The sequence below is a fragment of the Ischnura elegans genome, chromosome 3, assembly GCF_921293095.1.
Source record: "Ischnura elegans chromosome 3, ioIscEleg1.1, whole genome shotgun sequence".
Classification (NCBI taxonomy): domain Eukaryota; kingdom Metazoa; phylum Arthropoda; class Insecta; order Odonata; family Coenagrionidae; genus Ischnura; species Ischnura elegans.
The window spans coordinates 130,399,028-130,419,649 of NC_060248.1; the positions used below are offsets into that span (position 1 = coordinate 130,399,028).

At 39.9% G+C, this 20,622-nt stretch overlaps 1 protein-coding gene across 1 annotated transcript in view; it reads right to left on the reverse strand.

The window, feature by feature from the left end:
• Positions 1-2,139: 2,139 nt before the first annotated feature.
• Positions 2,140-20,622, reverse strand: part of LOC124156585 (phospholipase A2-like) — a 44,145-nt gene continuing 25,662 nt past the window's right edge. The window contains exons 2-5 of the mRNA XM_046531216.1: positions 8,931-9,109; positions 5,149-5,311; positions 4,071-4,229; positions 2,140-2,512 (exon numbers count right to left, since the gene is read on the reverse strand). Of these exons, the coding sequence (XP_046387172.1) occupies positions 2,389-2,512; positions 4,071-4,229; positions 5,149-5,311; positions 8,931-9,084 (600 nt within the window). The 5' untranslated portion in view covers positions 9,085-9,109 and the 3' untranslated portion in view covers positions 2,140-2,388. The remainder of the gene's footprint in view (positions 2,513-4,070; positions 4,230-5,148; positions 5,312-8,930; positions 9,110-20,622) is intronic.

The following is a 20,622-nucleotide window of genomic DNA, read 5'->3' on the forward strand; positions in this document are numbered from 1 at the left end:
CGAGGTCAATGGAATACTCTGCGACAGCTGACTTATACAGACGCGCGGTACTTCATACCAATCTTATATTGGTATTAACCTGCTCAGCACTCCTGGGCTCTTCAGATTATGATTCGCTTCGGGTTCCACATTGCCAAGGGACGTATTCCCTGTGAAAGCCTCCTATGTTGACGCCGTAAATCCCGTTACGAGACCGCGTCCTTTTGTTTCTTCTGTTTGTCCGGTTTCGGCGCAGGGTCTTCTGTATTTGTCCCAGGGCCGGACAGGGAATTCTGCTATCCGTCGCAGCTCCGGAAATTTTGATTCCGCGACTTCCTGGAAAAATTTCTGTGTCTGGTAACGAAGAGTCTTCTCCAGCGGCTCCATCCGCGCTAACGGCCATAGGGCGTCATTATGCGGTGTCCGTCCGAGACAAAGGGCTACCCGAAGCGATTTTCTCTCTGCTACTTCCAGGATATGATGAGCAGATTTGCTTGCAACACCAATCCATGCTGGTGCAGCGTATGAAATAATGGGTCGGATTATGGTCTTATGAAGATGCGCTCCTCTGTGTGCGGGAGATTCACGTTTCCAAGCATTGATAATAACTGATGCCTCCGTACTCCCACGATGACTGCTTTGCGGTGGGCGTGACAGCCATGGGCGGATCCAGGATTTCTTTCTGGGGGGGCCCAGGCAAGGCCGTATCCAGGATTTTGTTTCTGGGTGGGGCACAAGGATACCTCGTAATACAAATCGAACGCAATGATAATGGGACCGTATTAAAAATCTTGCATATTTTTATAGGGTCCGGGGGGGGGGGGGGCGGATCTAGGGATGGGGGCACGTGCCCCCGTGCCCCCACCCCTAGATCCGCCAATGGTGACAGCTGACTTATATAGCCAGTTGGCCCTGCCGATATATATTCAGAGGTGTTTCGAAACTCCGGCACATGAAGGCAGCACAAGATCACCTTGGTCGTGCTAGTGCATGTTGGCTTTTGGCGAAGTCGTATGAACGGGCCTTATTTAGGATGGGGGAATGAATGCCTTTGCCTGGGCCACCTCACTACTCAAGCCTTTTGTATTCGGGTGTGATCCAAGGCTTCACACAATATTTGAACCCGGGTCTCTTCGATCAGAAGCCGTGCGCTATGCTCACGAGATCACCACGCTATAGTCTGTTCACTTTATGTCTGCGGGTGAGCTTTCGTGAGAGCCCGGACACTCTCGGATGGCTTCGCTGATAGGGGAGGGGCAGTACCGAAACAGAGAGAGAGGAGGAGCGAACATAACGTTGCCAAATGTACATTGCCGCCCTACTTTGTCACTGAAAACGTGTGAGTCATAGGTGACCACAGGTATTTTGGCCCCGACGCCGAGACAATATACCTACTCATTTGGATGGCATTGGGGATAATCCTTTCACAGAAGCCCATGACGTCGTCAGCTACCGCGCTGAATCAGGCACCGTTGGTGGAAGGCATACTTGGTTACATGCAAGGAGAACGTGTGAGGTTTGGCAACACTGCTCCACGAGCAGATTCACGATGTTCACTCGGCTGAGGTCTGAGCGCGACTCACTGAGGCCACGCCTACTGTTTGCTGATTGGCAAAGGCAAAGTCACATGTCGAGAAACCTACCCTCCCCTCATCTCCTTTTGCTTTGGCCACACCAGCTCACCCGCAGAGATAAAATGAGCAGAGTATAATCCAAGTTAACTCGAAGGTAAGGTAGAATAGATATGGGTAAAGTTCAATCCCTGGCGTGGTCACAGGCGTTTGAAGTTTACTCATTCAGGTATGGAGGGAAAGTACTGTTCCCTGGGGATGTGTGCTCCACTCTGTTTGGAATTATTTCGATCGGTTTTCATTCCAAACGGTTGATTTCGATTGGTTAGCATCGCAATCGGCATTTGTTGCGTTTATAATTTATCTCTCCGACGACTCATTGTGAGGGCGCTCATATCATGCTAGGAATGAAAAATTTCGAACACAATAAAATCCTATCCGTGCGCAAACCAATCGGAATCCACCGTTCGGAATGAGAACCGATCGAAATTATTCCCATCAGTGTCAATGACGACCTTCTGGGCCATATACAAGGACATGTTTCTTTAGGTGGTGTGGTAAGACTTCGGTAATTTACAGAAAGAATATATTTTGTTGCGTTGAATAGTTTATTTATGGCATAAAAAATTCACTAGCCCCTTTCCTTGGGGTACACGAAATAAATGCTCTGGCGAAATATTAAAAATATTTGACGAACAAAAAAAAACAAGTGAACATAGGGAGGTTACCAAGCTCACAGACACTCCCTAGCATTGGAATGAGTCTCCATTTAGTTCGCGACCATGAGACGTCTTCATTCTCCGCGACCTTTCTCTCATAACGATCTTTCTGTGGTATCTCAGCATGCTGGAGGCTGGATCGCCGCCGTGGCCGGCCTGCTCAAGAAATAATTATCCGGGCGAGTGTGCCAGACCTTAGGTGCAGTTGTGTCGGTGCAGTATCCGCCAAAACAGAAGGGGCACCTGCAAGAGAAAATTCCACCATTCAATTTACAATAATGGTATTTCATAAGGAGTTTAGGTTCTAATAAAAAATGAATGAAAAAGCTAACCAGCAGACGTTTCGGAAATGGCGTTTTCCATTATCAGGGCTAAATATGGTTCGAAAACAATGTTATACAATCTAATTTTGAACATGGGCAACATAGGCAAAGATGATTTTCATACATTATAAGCAGTATGTTTTTGCTTGGTAAAATGTTTTGATTTATGCCCTTATTCACTTAGACCACATCCTTTAACTTTCATCGAGCTGGAGAAAAAAATTAAAATTGTCTTCTTTTCTTATTTGGCCATTTTTTGTGAGTAGGCCAGAGATGTGATTGAATGAATTAGGATTTTGTGTTATCCTGGCGAATGAAGATGAATCTTTCTCGGGCTTCCAACCGAGTCATGTGCTCCTTTTTCGCCAACGTACTGTGAGCTGAAATGGAAAAACGCTGACCAAAACTGAAAAAAATGGTTTTTTAGGTATGGGAGTTGTAACTTTGCACAGTTGTTGTCATTAGATTATTGGATTTTCTGACACGTACCGTTTTTTACAGGTTGTTAGGCCAAATACATGGCCTCAATCGTGAAAAAAATTGCGAAAATTGCCCGTAGTAATTTTTTTTCAAATTGTGCTCAATCCTCGGTTTTATTAATTTCCTGAATTCTTAATTTCGACAGGCATTCGCAGATCATGTCTTCGGATCACACTCTACACGCTTTGTTGTATCTGTTGTGTAAATATCTCGAGGTAACTCGGTGACCATTTTTTTATAACCCTTAATAAGCACAAAAATTTGTTTTAAAACAGGATCCTCCATTTTGTATCGCATTGGTATCAAATGAAACAAACAAATGGTAAAAATAGATGAAAATATACCATAACAAACCGTTTACTGACATCGTGAGTTTTTTGTTTCATTTAGTTGCTAAAAAAGGTATGCCATCACTTTTAATATGAATAATTTAGACAAATTTAATGCGGGCAATTTTTACGATATTTATGTAACTTTTCGGTCGTGCATTTTGTGATAAGAAGCAACCTATGAAAAACGGCAGGCTTCAACACATGTCATAATGTATTGACAAAATCTACGCTAAGTTTCAACTTCCATGCTAAAAAAAACATTTATGAGGTCTTGGCTAGGTTTTTTCGATTTCAGACCACTGTGCGACGTTTCGGGTATTTTTCCATCGTCCTCAGCCGTCTCTGGACGTCGAAAAAATATTCTATCGACACGTCGGTGACGATGGAGAACCTGTCACGGTCGGATGCACGAGAAAAATCCATATTAAGGTCGAAAGAAATTTAAAAAATGTAAAATAAAAAATTGTTTAAATTTGCGAATGTGGATATATTTTAGGAAGTATGGCATGACATTTTTTAAAGAATTCAGTGGACGGATCGATGATCCGTATAGTTATACAGGTGAAGTTGATTTGTCTCCGACTGAGGAAGGCACGGAAATGATTCAGACGAAAAAGATATTACTTCCACCTTCATATTTGTGTGAACATGGCGGTGTTTACTCACTTTTGAATTTGCTGCTGGGATCTGCATTTCAGAGGAAAGTCTTCCGTGTAGCATTTTCGAGAGAATCCGTCAAAGTATATGCTCCCAACCGCTACTGCTGCCAGGGAGCGAACGTTCTGCAGGCATTTGAGAAACGCATCATCGCATTTACAGTCTCTCCTGCGGAAAGATAAGCCATTTTAGTGTGATTGTACTCCCACACAGTGTTATTCTGTGATTGTAAGAAGGAATTCAAGTGCATTTGAGCATCAGAGTGAATTATCTCGCATGCATAGGCTGTCTGATGTTCATACAGAAAAATGACACCAAATAGGGTGGTTCCGTATTATTTTTTTATTGCCTAAATCGAAAGATTATTACTCCTGGAGTACGTATTTCAGGCATTTAGATTTTTAAATGGCGATATCTATTTTTCGCATATGATGAAAGTGAAATGAAAAGTGAAAAATTTCAAGCGCGCGAAAACGCGACGGCTTTGAGCGCTGATACGATGCAGGATGCTAGCAGGTAGCAGAGTGCCCTGCTAGCAGGCAGTGCTTCGCTAAAATAATGATTAATAATACCCTATCAAACGAAAGGAACTTTCTGACCTTAGGCAGTTTTAATAGGTGATTATTAAGACATGTTTCCCTGAGCTCTGTGCCTAATGCATGCATTGGTAATCTCAGACGATGTAAAACTCCTATCTACTCGTATAGAAACTAGGTTCCTGTGACGTCAAGCGGAGTGGTATCGCATGGGCGCCAATCTGGACTTTTTCAAATGCGGTCAAAATTGACCATTGCCATTCGTCTGGACTGGGATTTCTAAAACCAAATAATTTGTATATTTTGAATACACTAATGGTGGGTAAGGAATCGCAATCCATGCCTTTCGTTTTCTTTGATGAAGGAAATTATCCTATTTTGTATTTTATTGTGTTTAAAAATGCTACGGTGGTCCACAGGTCGCCCTTGCGACCTCGCATGTCGCCCTCACGACACGAACGATTCTTTAGAATATCCCACATGTCTCCGTAAGTGGTCATATTCAGTCGGAAATGCGGAATAACCCCTACCTGGCCTTGCACAGTACTCACAGTGGAAGGATTGGGCACGTGTTTGTTATTTGGGTGATGGCATCTGTTTGCCCAGGCATGATGACGGCTCCAGGACAGTCCTTGAGGGCCTTACAGCATTGGTCCACAGCTGAATAATAGACGAAGGCATTTGGGTTGTCGACTCGGCCGCAGTACCTTGTTCCTGAAATGGCGTGAAGGGTAACAGTTGAAATCACATTTAAGGCGTTTTCAAAAGAGCCAATTATTAATATTAAAATATTACACCAATAGGGTGGTTTCCTATTAATTTTTATTGAATAAATCGAAAGATTATTACTCCTGGATTACGTATTTTACGCTTTTAGATTTTTAAATGACTATATCTATTTTTCGCGATTAAATGGAAAGTGAATATATTTAAGGGCCGGCAACGCGGCGGCTGAGTATGAATGCTGGGAAAAGCCCGTGAGACGTCATTCTGGTTCCGGCTCCCGCCGTGTGAGGCCACCTTGGTGCGAGGCTATGAGCGTCGCAACGATGCAGGCTGCTAGCAGGTGTCAGAGTACCCAGCTAGCAGGTAGCGCTTGGATTAATAAGGATTATTAATACCCTATCAAACGAAGGAAACATTCCGACCTTGGGCAGTTTTAATAGGTGGTTATTAAGAGATGTTTCCCTGAGCTCTGTGCCTCATGCATGCTGTGACGTCACGTGGAGTGGCACCGCATGGGCGCCAATCTGGCCTTTTTCAAATTAGGTTAAAATTGGCCATTATCATTCGTGTAAACTGGAATTTCTAAAACCAAATTATTTGTATAGGTATCATGGCTACACTTATGGTGGGTAACGAATCGCAATCAATGACTTTCTTTTTCTATGATGAAGGAAACTACTCTATTAAGATATGTTTCCATGGAGTATTTAAGAAGAGTTATGTTAGTGTCCCCTCCTTTCAAGGGCTTCCCTCTATAGTTCACAATAAGGCCCTCTTTCTTTCATTGTACCTTAAAAAAAACCTATTCTCATCCTATCCTTCGTATACTCAACATTCTACCCGCTAACATTTTTTTTACAACATCCCCTCCCCGCTCAGTACTCGCTCCATCCATACGTTTTGTCTCCTCCATATATCATCCAGAAGCTGCCTCTCCTCACCCACCATGTCCAGCACTTCTTCGTTCCTTTTCCTCTCCGTCCATTTCTCCCTCTCCATTCATATCCACGCCCACATCTCGAGGGACTACAGTCTTTTCTCATTCTCTTTCCTAAATGTCCATGTGTCCACATTGTAAAGTCAAATTCATTTCCAGTTCACCTGATGAAGTACGAGGTGTGTTCAGAAAATAACGGGAAAATGTTTTTATAAAAATATTTATTGATTTATCTACATTTATATTTAGCATATACTCGTCTAACTTCGTCACCTTCAAATAGTTCCCGTAAGGTATTATTCGCTTATGCCGGCGATTAATCCAATCCTCGAAACACTTCTTAAACTCGATCTTTGGAAAAGGCCTTAGCTCTATCAGCGATTTCATTTAATGTCATCAATGCTTATAAAACGACTGACCCTTAATATTCTCCTTATTTTTTGAAATAGGAAGAAATCACACGGAGTTATGTCCGGCGAATATGGAGGCTGGAGCATCTTTACAGTAATTTTTGGACAAAAATTCACGAACAAGTAATGAAGTGTGAACCGAAAATCGTCATGCTCATAAAACACGTCATACTTAAGCGGTTTCCATGGAGAAAGTAAACAGGTGAAAATTAATCATGCTTCTGGGGCACAATCGCACTTTCCAAACTCGCGAGAAGTATAATAATTTAGTTCCCGTCATTTTCTGAATACACTTTGTAGGACAGCGATTTAAAGTGACAATTGATGAACTACCTCTAACGGAGGAGACATCTCTTGGTCGTCGCCGCGTTATTGACTTCGGTACCATAGGCCTCGGAGGTGTAAAGACCGGAAATCTGCCTAACCCCACTTTTATTTAAGCCTGAATCACACGATCAATTTTTTTCGTCGCGAAAGTGATCTCTATCGCGATCACTAGAATGATGACTCTAAAAATGATCGTCGCCGGCAATTGCTTTTCGCGATCGCGATGAGGATTCCCATCGCTATTTTCATCACTCGTCCGGTCGTTTTTTCCATCGCTAAAACCGTCCCTAAAACCCAAGATCAGCCAATCAGAACGCATGACTGTATGGTGTGATTGCAGCGCAGCGTTTGACAATTGTGGGAACGACATAGATAAACAAACACGCTATATATTTTCGTGAGGCGGGTCCCATGACAACGAGCTGTGATATCGGAAGTGATGCGAAAAGCGACGGCGGGAGTGACCTTGTGATTCAGAAAAATGATCACTAGAGCGATCGCTCCTCGCGACGGGAAAAGGGATCGCTCGAGTGATCACTTTCGCGACGAAAAAAAATGATCGTATGATTCAGGCTATAGCCGGCCTACGCGAATCGCGGGAAATGCCTTTCCAGTAGGATTCTCATGGCATATTTCAATGAAGTTTAATATATATTGTGTCGTACGACTCATTTTATACCCAAATTTAATTTCATTTCAAATAATTGTGCGCTACGAAAAGCATTAGTGTTATTTGAGATGGATGTTTAGGCAATTGTTAACAGGGGACAGTAAACATTTTCGTCTCTTCCCACAGAATTCTTGCGGCCAAGTTTTAGAAACATATAAAAATATATGTGTACACACGGTTCACTTTATGAGCCTTTTCTATTAAATATAAACATCAATGGATTATTATATTCTAAGAAAGAAATAACCACACACGTGTTATATAATAAACATTCTGATCGATGTGTTTCTTTTGAGGACGAGCTAGTATAATGGATAAAATGGTATATAACGCTTCATGAAACTATCGCTTGGAGTTTTCCTGAACTACGTTGATAATGCATGAATTTCAACATTGCCGTGAGCATATCATAACCCCGTGAATCATTGGCTAATTTTATTCGTTTAACTTAATGATTATCGTCATGCGGAAGATCATCGAACACTGCTATGTGCTTATTATGGAGCCTCAGAGTTTTTTTTCACCAAAACAAATTAATTATTTAGCCTAAATGTTGAGTGCATTTCAAGAAAAACAATTCCTTATTTAACTCCAACTCATTCATTGCCAAATTAATCAAAATTTTTGCAAAACCACTGGTATGCAGGGTGTCCCATTTATCTTGACCACCCGATATAACTTTTTGTCCAGATGCAAATTCAACAATGTGTCAAGCAAATGTTCATTAGCCGTCAGTGGGACATTAATCAGCATGATTGCCTTCCTTGTAGCTTTGTTATTTACAAAGATATGAGCAGCGGTATGTCTTTTTTAAATGGCACCCTATATTTTTTATTCGGCAATTCATTTCCTGTCCTATAACTCCTCCTGTTCATATCTTTGTAAATAACAAAGCTACAAGGAAGGCAATCTTGCTGATTGATGTCCCCCTGACGGCTAATGAACATTTGCTTGACACATTTTTGAATTTGCATCTCGACAAAAAGCTATTTCGGGTGGTCAAGATAAATGGGACACCCTTTATATTGTCATTTATGTTATACTTTCTATGGTTGAATGTAAAAGAATATTTTAGCCTCAAAATTTGAATAATTGACCGATTTAAGGTTTCGCTCATTTAATTCTCTCACTATGCATTTGGCACATCACTGGAGAGTTAATATTTTTGTTGGGGGTTATAGTCTTTTCCTCAATCTCCCTCTTTTATGTCTTTCCACCCGTTTTGAGGAGTTGTGTATACTTTAGGTTTTCGAAGTATCGAACCTGGGAACACCATTCCGGAAGCCGCTAAGCTCGCCATCCTGGCGTTGCGACGAGCCCCCACTACGCGCGCCGAAGGATCCAGGGCGCTTGCGCAGGCGAGGAGAACCAGCGATGCCAGCAGAGCCCTCGAAACCAAAGCGACGACGCCAGCCATTTTGCCTTCTTTTCTTCTCTGTTTTCTGAAAGATTAGAAAAAAATCCATGAGCGACTTGAGTCGGTCCATTATTATTTGTTATTTCTGCCATTGGGCAAATTTTCTGTTTGTAGATCATTGGGATAAGTCGGGATTCGATCCCAGATCTCTCGATTCCTGGTCAGGTATGCCAACAGTCACGCAACGAAGAAAACCTAATAATAATAATAATGATGATAATAGTAATTTATTATTTTCAAAATGCTTCATAAAATATTTATAAACACATTTGGAAGTTAGGTGCCCTATTTGACAAAAGATCTGTTTTTAAGGTATCAACAAAGTTTTTAAAACTTGCGTTGCTCAAATAATGGTAGGATATTTCATTATATATACGAATATTTCAACAGAAAAACAAGCAAACTCTCTTTAATATATAATTTTATTCTGGCGACAAAAGAAAATGAAAAAAACTTCCATCTTCCCGGAGCATGCGGATCACATCTCTGTTTCAATATTTAAATAAATGTACCTCAAACATTTCAACTCAAAAATCCGCGTTATTTCTGAAATTCACCGTCGGCATAATATTTCCCTTACGAAGCGTAATCTTTGATGGCTTTATTACTCGTCATATTTTTTTGGATCGTGACAGTGGCGAATCTAGAATAGGGACAAGGGGGGGGGGAAAGTGGGAGTTAACATTTCAGCAGTAGTGGGGGCCGGAAAGTAATGTAAATTGGATAGCCAAGGGGAAGGCTATAGCCCCCTTAGCCCTTCCCACATAGATCAGCCACTGGATCGTGATATCTATCGGTTTGCAGTTAATAATGGATTTTACCGGATAAATGACTTCGGAGTGTTGTGAAGACCTTCCAAATGAGCACTGTTAAAAATCTAACTCTGTGAAAAAATTCAAGTCAATTGTTTGAGCTTCAATAACAAAGCAATTATGTTTCACCTGGTGTTTTTGAGAAGATCGATTCGATCATGTTAGTGAACCAACGTAAGGTTTCAATTAATAACTCAGGTATTGTATTTGTGAATAGGGTTGTTAATGCGAGCTGTATTTTGAAAATAATGTAAATTTTTTGTATTTGAGGAGCAAGTAGAAGTTAAAAAGGGTCTAGGAACGTACCTGTTCTGTGGCTCTATGGAATGTGGGTCTGGGAACGTTATTTTTAGAAACATATTGAGTTGCAAGTTAATGGATTGCGAGGAATAAAGGGTGATCACGCTGCTAACTTACCCATGGAACACCAATTGCAAAGAATTTAATTCTCGAAAGCAGTTCCTTCGCTGTGAAATTATATTTTGACTTTCTTTTAAACTGACAAGTATGACTTTTTAATGAACTTGACCTCATGCGCTTGGGCCGTGGTCAGGTGCTGCAATCTTTACGGCAGGCATCACGTAGCGTTTACATGTGAAGATCCGTTTTTCAATAGTTTTCAGATCTTTTTCTAAGAAAGCAAATCCCATCAATGAAAAAGAATTAAACGAATATCCAAATCTGGCATGTAATTCAGCTGTAAACTTAGGCAAGTTATAAGAAGGACAATTGCAAGGATTGATTCATATCAAAAGGGAGCTGCAATAAATCATATTTCTTGAAAGTCTCTTTCGGTGAAAACGCTTTCACTTTTACGCAGTAAACACTGCTTCCGGATAGGAGTTTTTCATAGGTACGTCATTGTGGGAAAAATCGTGCTCGTTGCGAAAATCTGTTTAATTTTCATCGGTCAAAATTGGAAGTGCTATTTCTAATTCCAAGAATTTTGAGAACAAATTTTGGTTAAATTTAATGTTTGAAATGAAAGGGATAGAGTGTTAAAGGCTATTCTGAGGCTCTATTTCATCTCTTTCCTCCCTCGGCTCAACGCGAGTTAAAGGGGATGAGTTGTCCCTGGACTTCCTTCAATTAAACGCCAGGACGAAGGCTTTGTTTCCGTAAAATTCAATTCAATTTCTTACAGGAATAAAAGTCAAGCTACAGCTATCTTCAAAACTCCACATTCTGGATTATAATAATTCAAAATTAGAGTTTTCCGAGGTGTTTATGGTCGGTTTGTGTAGAGCGGAGATTTTGGAAATTTTTGTGTATCAATGCAAAGTTTTTGGTATGGAGAACTCAACATTCTGAGTTTAAAAAATTATAATTCAGCAATGGAAGTCGTTAAATGTTTTTCATCGAACCAAGTTTTATTGGAAAACACTAATTTCTAATTCACTGTGCGGGTTTTGCGGTGAATTTCTTAATTTTGGGCAGTTTTGCCATTGCTAGTGGAGTAGGTATGGAATATTGGGGTCCCGGTTTAAGCCTTTGGGAATTAAAGTCGTATGTTCAGAATTCAATTAAATTAGGAATTAAAGTTTCCAAAAAAAGGTTTCCCTGTTGGCTTGGCAACCATCATCCGGGAGGAGGATCTGTCTTAACGAGCCCGAGACGGGGTAAGATTGTTTTTGAGAGTTGGTTTTAAGATTGTTTGGTAAGATTGAGCTTTATTCCCATTTTGATTGACTTTTGGGAATAATACTTCTTATTTTCATTTCTTTACTATCACAAGAACTTTTGAATACTGAGGATTTAATGATTGTGGAAAGATTTTCGCATGAAAAAACAAAAGAGTGGTGCTATATCGCACTCACCCTGCCACACCTTGAATATGCAGCGAGCATACGGGATTCAGTGCAGAAAAACTTAATCCGTGGACTTAATAAAATAGTAAAAAAAAGCTGCGCGGTTCGTCGAAAACAGCTACAGGCACAGATATATACAATAGATTGGCAGTGCCTATGTTTTCCTCACGGTGGCGCTGAAGCCGGCCGGCAGAAGAATTTTGCGCAACTAGCCATCTTGCTTTCACCGACCGTTGCTCATGTGCCATTAACATACGTGTATTTGAGAGGCTACTTTTCCTGCTTTTGGAGCTTTATAAAAGAAGAATGGTGAACTACTGCGTTATGTGGGGGTGCACATTTAAGTATACTACGAGGGGAAATTTTCCTGGGGGCGAAAATGTGTCTCTACACGCGTAAATAATAGATATAAGGAAAGCATGGTTTGCGTTCAGTAATGTCTCCGCTTCCATCTCACAGAGCATGAAAATATTTTCCAAAGCCTTTTTTTTGTACGTATCGCCACGAAATTTATATCACGTGAAGTGCAGGTTATGCTCTACCTTTTTAAATTTATTGTTGGCAAAATTCACATAGTTGTAGAAATAGCATCATGAAACTGTGACACGTTATTTTTGCTGAAATGCAAATTGCTCTCGAAAACAAATTCTAAAGGTGTGTGACGGAAGCGGATATTTACCGGAGTTTCTGAAAGCGATATCATTTCAAATTCAGTAGCTTCATATCTCTAGGATCGGTAATCAACCCCTCAAGCGCGGCGGGCATTTATTTAAATACCATCCCAGCGGCCGGATGAGATTAAGAAGACTTCACCTTATTGGCATACTATCATTCAATAATTTATATCGTTCATAATATACGATCATTATCATTAAAAATTTTTGTAAACTTGCATAATGTAGTGCGCTACTATATAATAATTTTTCAAGCGTTTGAATAAATATAGGCGTTGAGTTTTTCGACCGAAGTCGTCAATGTGCTGGTTTAAAACGGAATTTCATCGAATCATTTTAAAAATTTCTGAAGGCCTAAAGTCGTTATGAATATTTTATTGGAGAGGGAAAGCATTTCTTCAAAAGATAGAGCAATTTGTTTTAATCTAAAATACAATATCTGGCGGAGAAAAAAAATTATATACAGTAGGTCAGGAAGCGTACTGGGTACGCATGACGGCGTTGAGGGGTTAATAACATGTGCATTCTCTGTCTCGGTGTCTGTGTTTTGATGACGGAATCATCATGATGTTTTCAGTTGTGTTTTCTGTGTTTACCAAGAAAAGACTTTCTCCAGTTTCCATTATGTCATATACTTTCCGCTGTTGCATTATTACATTGTATCGGAATTTTATTTCCGTTGTAGTATTATTATTTATTTAGATATGTAGAGCGTGTATTATGCACATTTAACTCTATCTGGAAACTTAACGAATTTCTTTCAAAAGCATAAGTTTTGACTTTGTTAATATCTATTGAGTGAAATTCCGAGAAACTGATCGCTTAAATAATGGTTTGCATGTGCTCGCGGTGAAATGACGCGGTCACATTCATTATAATTCAACCTTTCCATGTAGCACTTATCAGGTATTTGATCATTTTGTGGCTTCTATATAGAACATGGTGTCTGTTATAATCACTTATCCCGGTAAGATAGAAATTCTAATTAAAAACGTACCCCCTCATGATGTAAGATTTATATTATAGTCTGCTTCCCCTTCGAATATTATAACAACATGAAACTGATTATTGATGATCATGGATCAAATCGTTGAGTTTTTTAAGCCAATAACTTCTTTTCAAGTTCGCAATTGGGTGATCGTGAGGGGAAATCCAAAACACTGCCTATATAAAATAATGTAAATTATATTTCTGATGCTTAAGGATAGGAATTCAATCGCATTGACTCTTTACGACCTCAGAAAAGCATTTTACAGCACCAAGCAGCATGCCTTGCTCAGAAAGTTAGATCATAATGGGTTTAAATAGGTTGAATCAAATTTAATTACGTAATATTTTTGGCCCGATTACTTATGGCAGTGAAAGGTTAGGTAGCATTGCTTCTACGTTTTTCGTCTACTTGACAACTCTAACTGAGCAACAACTCTTTGACAACAAAAATACAGTAAGTGGAAGCATCAAACCTTTGGAATTTTCGAATTATTTTGTTTGAATAGTGTGACAATGTCGCTGGTAAATCTAAGGGTGAACAATACCATGTATTCACGATTGTAGGCTACCTTCCTACACTAGCAGACGACGTAGTTAACCATTTTCCCCATCTGCTACGCCCCTTCTACATTTGGGACACAATCTTTTTTTTTCGAGATAACTCATGCATATGGATTCCAATTCCATAATATTGAGCAGGAACCGAATTAGTATTAATCTTAGCTCAGCTTATATTACCAATTTCATAACTTCGTCACGGTTATGTTCCGCTCAAAGATTGGTTAATTTACCACGTAAGTGTCAAGATCGGTCCCTTTCTTTTTAATTGGATACATCTTAAACGAAAATGACAACGTTTTCTATAGTTCATAGCCTTAATCAATGCGCCATTATCTTTCACAATGTAATTTTCCTCCAGTTCCCTACTTACGCAAACGCATAGGTCGGTGAAAGCAACATGGCCGCCAGCAGAAAGGCATGGCTTCACCCCCCCCACTCCCATTGCCAATCTATTGTATATATCTGTGGCTACAGGCGTACGGAAAGCGTATGGCAGATGTTAAACGAATTAGTCTGGGAGCCGCTGGAGACCCGGAGGCTGCGCGCTAAGCTTAGATTACTTGAGCAATTAAGAATATATATATCTTTAAGAGCGACTCGGAGAACATCGTATTACATCCCCGCTGTATTTCCAACGATAAATTAAGGGAAATATTTTGCCCAACGGATAAGTATGGGAATTCGTTTTCCCGAACTGTAAAGGACTTTTATAAGTGCCAGGCGGAACGTCGCACAGTGGGCTGAAATCGAAAAAAGCTGGACAAAACCTCGAAAATGGTTTTTTTGAGTATGGAAGTTGAAACTTTGCACAGTTGTTGCCAACACATTAGTGCATTTTTTGACGCAAAATGTTTTTCATAGGTTGATTTTTTGTATAAAATACATAGCCTCAAAGTTGAACAAATTTGGCGCAAATTGCCCGCTTTGAATTTTTTTCGAAATTCAGCATGTTTAAACTAATGTCACACCTTAAGTAGTAATTCAATAGCAACAAAAATTTATAAAATTGTTAAAAGGTTTGTTAGCATTGATTACCACCAACTTTCACGACTTAGTTGTTGTATTTGTGACCAATACGATACAAAATGGCGGACCCTGTTTTTCGTCGAATTTTTGGGTTTATGTAGGATTTTAAAAAAAGGATCACCGAGTTACCTCGAGATATTTACACCACATATACAAAAAAGTATATAGATTACGATAATCGGAAGTGCAGCTGCGACCACCTGCGACGCCGAAATTAAGATCGATTTTTCGAACGTGCGGCACCGCCCGGAGCTGGCTGCTGGCCACGGGAATTGCCGTACTCGACGGATGTTGGATAGTGAATCATTTTAAGCAAATTTATTGTATAAAAGCTATGATATATTATTACTACATTTATTTTCCTTTTGTTATAACCTGATTTCTTTACTCTCTTGTAATATTTATAGTCGATGCAGTACAAAATGGTGGACGCTAATTTCAGTAACATTTTTGCCCGTGTGTGGCTATATAAAAAGAAGGACACCGAGTTGCTCTCAGATATTTACATCGTAATTGCATCAAGCCTTTTAGAGTCTCCATCCACAGAAATAATCTGCGACCGTTCGCAACAAACAAAATAAAAATCGATGTTTCTACCGTGCCGCGCAGTCCGCGGCTGCTCCCTGGGCGGATGGAATTTCGTGACGCAGCGTACATTATAAAACGCTATGAATGCATAGTCTTTGTTGAGGATGTATTTAATGTTATTATTAACAGTATAGGCTTTTAGGCTTTTTTCTCAGCCGTTTCATTTTGATAAAAGGTTATCAATGAATATCTAAATAACTGTTGAACTTTCCCCATGTACGTGCAATAGTATCACTCCGAGTCGGTTGAAGAACTGTCGGTTTCACTTCCAGGCTGCAGGATTTCTGGCTCATCGTCATTTAGTAACAGTAAATTCCTCACTTCTATCGGCATTCTTCGGGATATCTTCGTAATTAGGGGTGCGGCGTTGGATATTACTGTATCCGAGGTCAGGAGGAGCCGGCGAAATAAGTCATTGTTGGTAGATATTCTTGAGTGCTTCCTGCTGAAGCTTTCTCGATATTTTCTGGTATCTTTATTGCGTGCTTCAATTTCTTCTTCAGATAATTGCCCTAAAGGAAGAATCATCTCTGAAGCTATATATGCTCTGTGTATTAGAACCTTATGAACTGTCGGAGTCATGTGAAACCATGTGTACAGAGTGACGAAGAGCACAGCGGTTTCCAAGCAATAATCAGGGAGCAGCCGCGGACTGCGCGGCACGGTAGAAACATCGATTTTTATTTTGTTTGTTGCGAACGGTCGCAGATTATTTCTGTGGATGGAGACTCTAAAAGGCTTGATGCAATTACGATGTAAATATCTGAGAGCAACTCGGTGTCCTTCTTTTTATATAGCCACACACGGGCAAAAATGTTACTGAAATTAGCGTCCACCATTTTGTACTGCATCGACTATAAATATTACAAGAGAGTAAAGAAATCAGGTTATAACAAAAGGAAAATAAATGTAGTAATAATATATCATAGCTTTTATACAATAAATTTGCTTAAAATGATTCACTATCCAACATCCGTCGAGTACGGCAATTCCCGTGGCCAGCAGCCAGCTCCGGGCGGTGCCGCACGTTCGAAAAATCGATCTTAATTTCGGCGTCGCAGGTGGTCGCAGCTGCACTTCCGATTATCGTAATCTATATACTTTTTTGTATATGTGGTGTAAATATCTCGAGGTAACTCGGTGATCCTTTTTTTAAAATCCTACATAAACCCAAAAATTCGACGAAAAACAGGGTCCGCCATTTTGTATCGTATTGGTCACAAATACAACAACTAAGTCGTGAAAGTTGGTGGTAATCAATGCTAACAAACCTTTTAACAATTTTATAAATTTTTGTTGCTATTGAATTACTACTTAAGGTGTGACATTAGTTTAAACATGCTGAATTTCGAAAAAAATTCAAAGCGGGCAATTTGCGCCAAATTTGTTCAACTTTGAGGCTATGTATTTTATACAAAAAATCAACCTATGAAAAACATTTTGCGTCAAAAAATGCACTAATGTGTTGGCAACAACTGTGCAAAGTTTCAACTTCCATACTCAAAAAAACCATTTTCGAGGTTTTGTCCAGCTTTTTTCGATTTCAGCCCACTGTGCGTCGTAGGGGAATTTCCTTTTTATCTATCAACGGCTGGTGTCCTAATACCTTCCTGCGGGGTTATGTATATAGATATAGATGTTCAAGTGCTGTGAATGTTAATTTAGAATCCACCACACATATGTAGTTTAACTGGAAATATCCAAATATTTCCAATTGCAAATTTCATTTCATATTTGGTGATAATATAAGAATTCGCAATTTAGAACCCAAATACTGTATCGTTTTACACGCTTTAGGGATAGCGTGGCAGTCTTGTGGGAAAGGAATTTACAAAGGAATTGGAATGTGTGATACTGAAACGCCTGTGGCTGAGCCAGGGGTGAGCTCTACCCTCACCTATCCGAAACAACCTTCACGTTAAATCACTCAGTGAATGTTCCATCCTTATTTTCGCCACATTTTACCCTTCTTTTGCTTGCAGGAAGCGAATGCTATAAGTCCTGATATTGCAACGGAAATCGCTCTACTCCACAATGTTGTTTCCAGTTCCCGCCGTCCCATCGGCAAGTTTGGGAAGCAACAAAGGAATGGTAAGACTCCTGTTTTTCTTAACTTATTAATTTGTAGACTGGGAAAATTTCCTATTACAGAATTTAAATCCTTGAATTATTGATAAATGTTTGAATATTTTGAAACTCAAGTTTCTTATTTTTTTAGGAATTCAAAATTTTCAACAGTATCTCAAAAAGAAAAACTTTTCTCCCCTTTCACTTTCACCTTCTCCGAAACCCTGCCTGCCGAATAATCATCGGAAAGCGCACGAGGCCGTAGTTACGTTACCCCGGCGCTGTGGTCGGCATTGCAAGACCTCGAAGCAGAAGGCAAATCAATAGGGAAAGCAGGCAGCTTTTTTCGAGTTCTCCACCATACTTTAGTCTTAAATACAAAGTTATAGATCCAGAAATAAATTATGCCGCATATATCTCTCCTTGTAAGAGTAAATGTTTAGTAATCAAACCGTATGAATAATGGAACTGAGAATGTATTCCATACTTGGTCTCCGTGACAACTAAAGGCTACGTGTCCACCAAAAGTACCGATATTAAGTCTCGAGAGTCGAGTAAAACTATAGTGAAAATGTGAGAGAGACTATTCATGGAGACTACATGCGATAAGTCTCGGAGACTTCAATAATTGTTACCAGTGGACACACATTATTCACAACTCTCGAGAAAAAGTCTCAGAAACCGAAACAGTTACATTCTTCTGAGACCGGTCTCACAAGGAAAGTCCCTCAATTGTCACCACTAGGCATCGTTAAAGTTTTGCTAAGTGATAGGAAATGGACACTCATGAGGTGTAGTTTTTGTTTCCGCCGCCAACGCTATATACTTCTCGAGATATAAACGACGTTATGTAACAGGGAAACGCCTCGATTTATGCAACCCACAGCACGACAATACACCGTCAGTACTCTTCGTCCTAGCAACGGAATATAAGGTTGACTGAGGGCGGAATAATGGGATTTTTCCTGGTTCTTTCCATTCGGAAATATCTCGAAAAGTATTGAGCGTTGGCGGCTGTAACAAAAACTATACTTCATGCAAAATTTGAACGAGATCTGGTCGTGACAGATGAGAGACTTTTCTTGTCAGGCCTTACAATACTAATAGCCACGTATGTTTCAGTTATTTTCCTTGAGTGGACACGCTAAGTTGAGATCTCCTAGACTCGAGCCTCGGATACCTTTAGTGTCGTGAGATTACTCTCCAAAGGGCACAGTTCTGAGATAAATCTCAATACAGCAAGAATCGTAATTTGGTGACAAGAGGACTCGTAGCTTTAGAATAGCTCCACGAAAGAGAGACGAAAGACTAGCTCTCGTTTGATCCTGTCATAAGTTAACCTCCTTTTTTATCGTGCCTGATCATCAATCTAGGGATTGGTTTTGATGTAGCTTTCCACTCAGTTCTCCTATCAGCTAATCTGTTCACACCTACGTAATTCTTCTCTTTCACATCCTTCTTCACTTGTTCCGTATATTTCGTTCGAGGAATTCCTTTTCCGTTTCTCCCATCATTACTTGTCCCTCGAAGATTATCTTCATCAGGACATCATGTCTCAAGATATAGCCTATAAGGTTGTTCCGTCTTCTTGTCAAGGTTTTCATGAGGCTTCTCTTCTCTCCCACTCTTCTTAGGATTTTCTCATTACTTACTCGGTCGATCCATTTAATCTTCATCATTCTTCTGTAACACTGCATTACGAAGGCTTCTACACTTGATTTCTCCGCTGCTGTCATTGTCCATGCCTCACTTCCGCAGAGAAGCCCATCCATAAAAAATATCGAGTTTGTGTCGTCAATTTGGGCGATTAAAAAAACAATCTTTGCCATCGTTTCGGAATTAAATTGATTCAATCTTCATGACATAGAGAGAATCGTATGAGGGCGAAAACCTATATCTCGTGGCTTATTTAAAAAAATCGATGAAATGTTAAGAGGGATATTGACTTAGGAATTAGTTATATGGGTCCATAATTATTACTTCTTCATAGTTGGATGAATCCTCCAACGCTTATAGCAAGTGGTATAAGTACAATAATAGAGTTTAAGAAGCTTTAGCATGTCTCTGGGAACCACTGAAACAGATCTCTATGCGTCAACATGTACAACATAAAAACGACATTGGTTTGATTAGATTAGATTAGGTTACATCGGTTTGGCGCAGCTCTCCACTGAATTATCCTATCACATAACCTTTTCGTATTTCTTCTTTTTCACATCCTTCTTTATTTGTTCCATATATTTTGTTCGAGATCCTCTTTTTCGGTTCTTGCCTTCCACTTGTCCCTCGACGATTGTCTTCATCAGGGCATCATGTCTCAAGATGTGGTCTATAAGATCATAGTTCCATCTACTTTTCAAGGTTTTCACGAGGTTTCTCTTCTCTCCCACTCTTCGTAGGGTTTCCTCATTACGTACTCGGTCGATCCATTTGATTTTCGTCATTCTTCTGTAACACTACATTTCGAAGGCTCTCGCCCTTGATTTCTCTGCTGCTGATATTGTCCATGCCTCACTTCCGTCCTTTTATTATTATCAAAGGGTTCACGGAGAAGAGGATGAACTCGTAGAGCAAGGCATTTCGAAAATGGGAGAAGGGTTGACATTAGCGAAAATAAATAATTTTTAGTTTTTTTTTGTTCTGTAAAGGAATTGCATTGGAAAGTACTGATTCAATACGGGTGAACAAGAAAATCCCATTACCTTCACGTATTTCAGGTACCCTACACGAATATTTGAAATTCATACGCGTTTATCGGCATCAAAACATACTGTGATTATGTAATTGTGAGTGGAAATTTTCCTAGTCCTATTGCTTTCCTTTTCATGAATCTATATTCTTGGTTGTTTCACTTGTTACCCCCTGTTATTTACTTTTGTTTGCTATTTATGTCATCGGGGGCCAGTTGTGAGCGGCATCATCCATTTTCTTTTCGTGGGCTTTCTTTGCAAGCCAGGATTCACTTCCATATATCGCCGCACAACGGTTTTATATACTTTTTAACTTTCAATT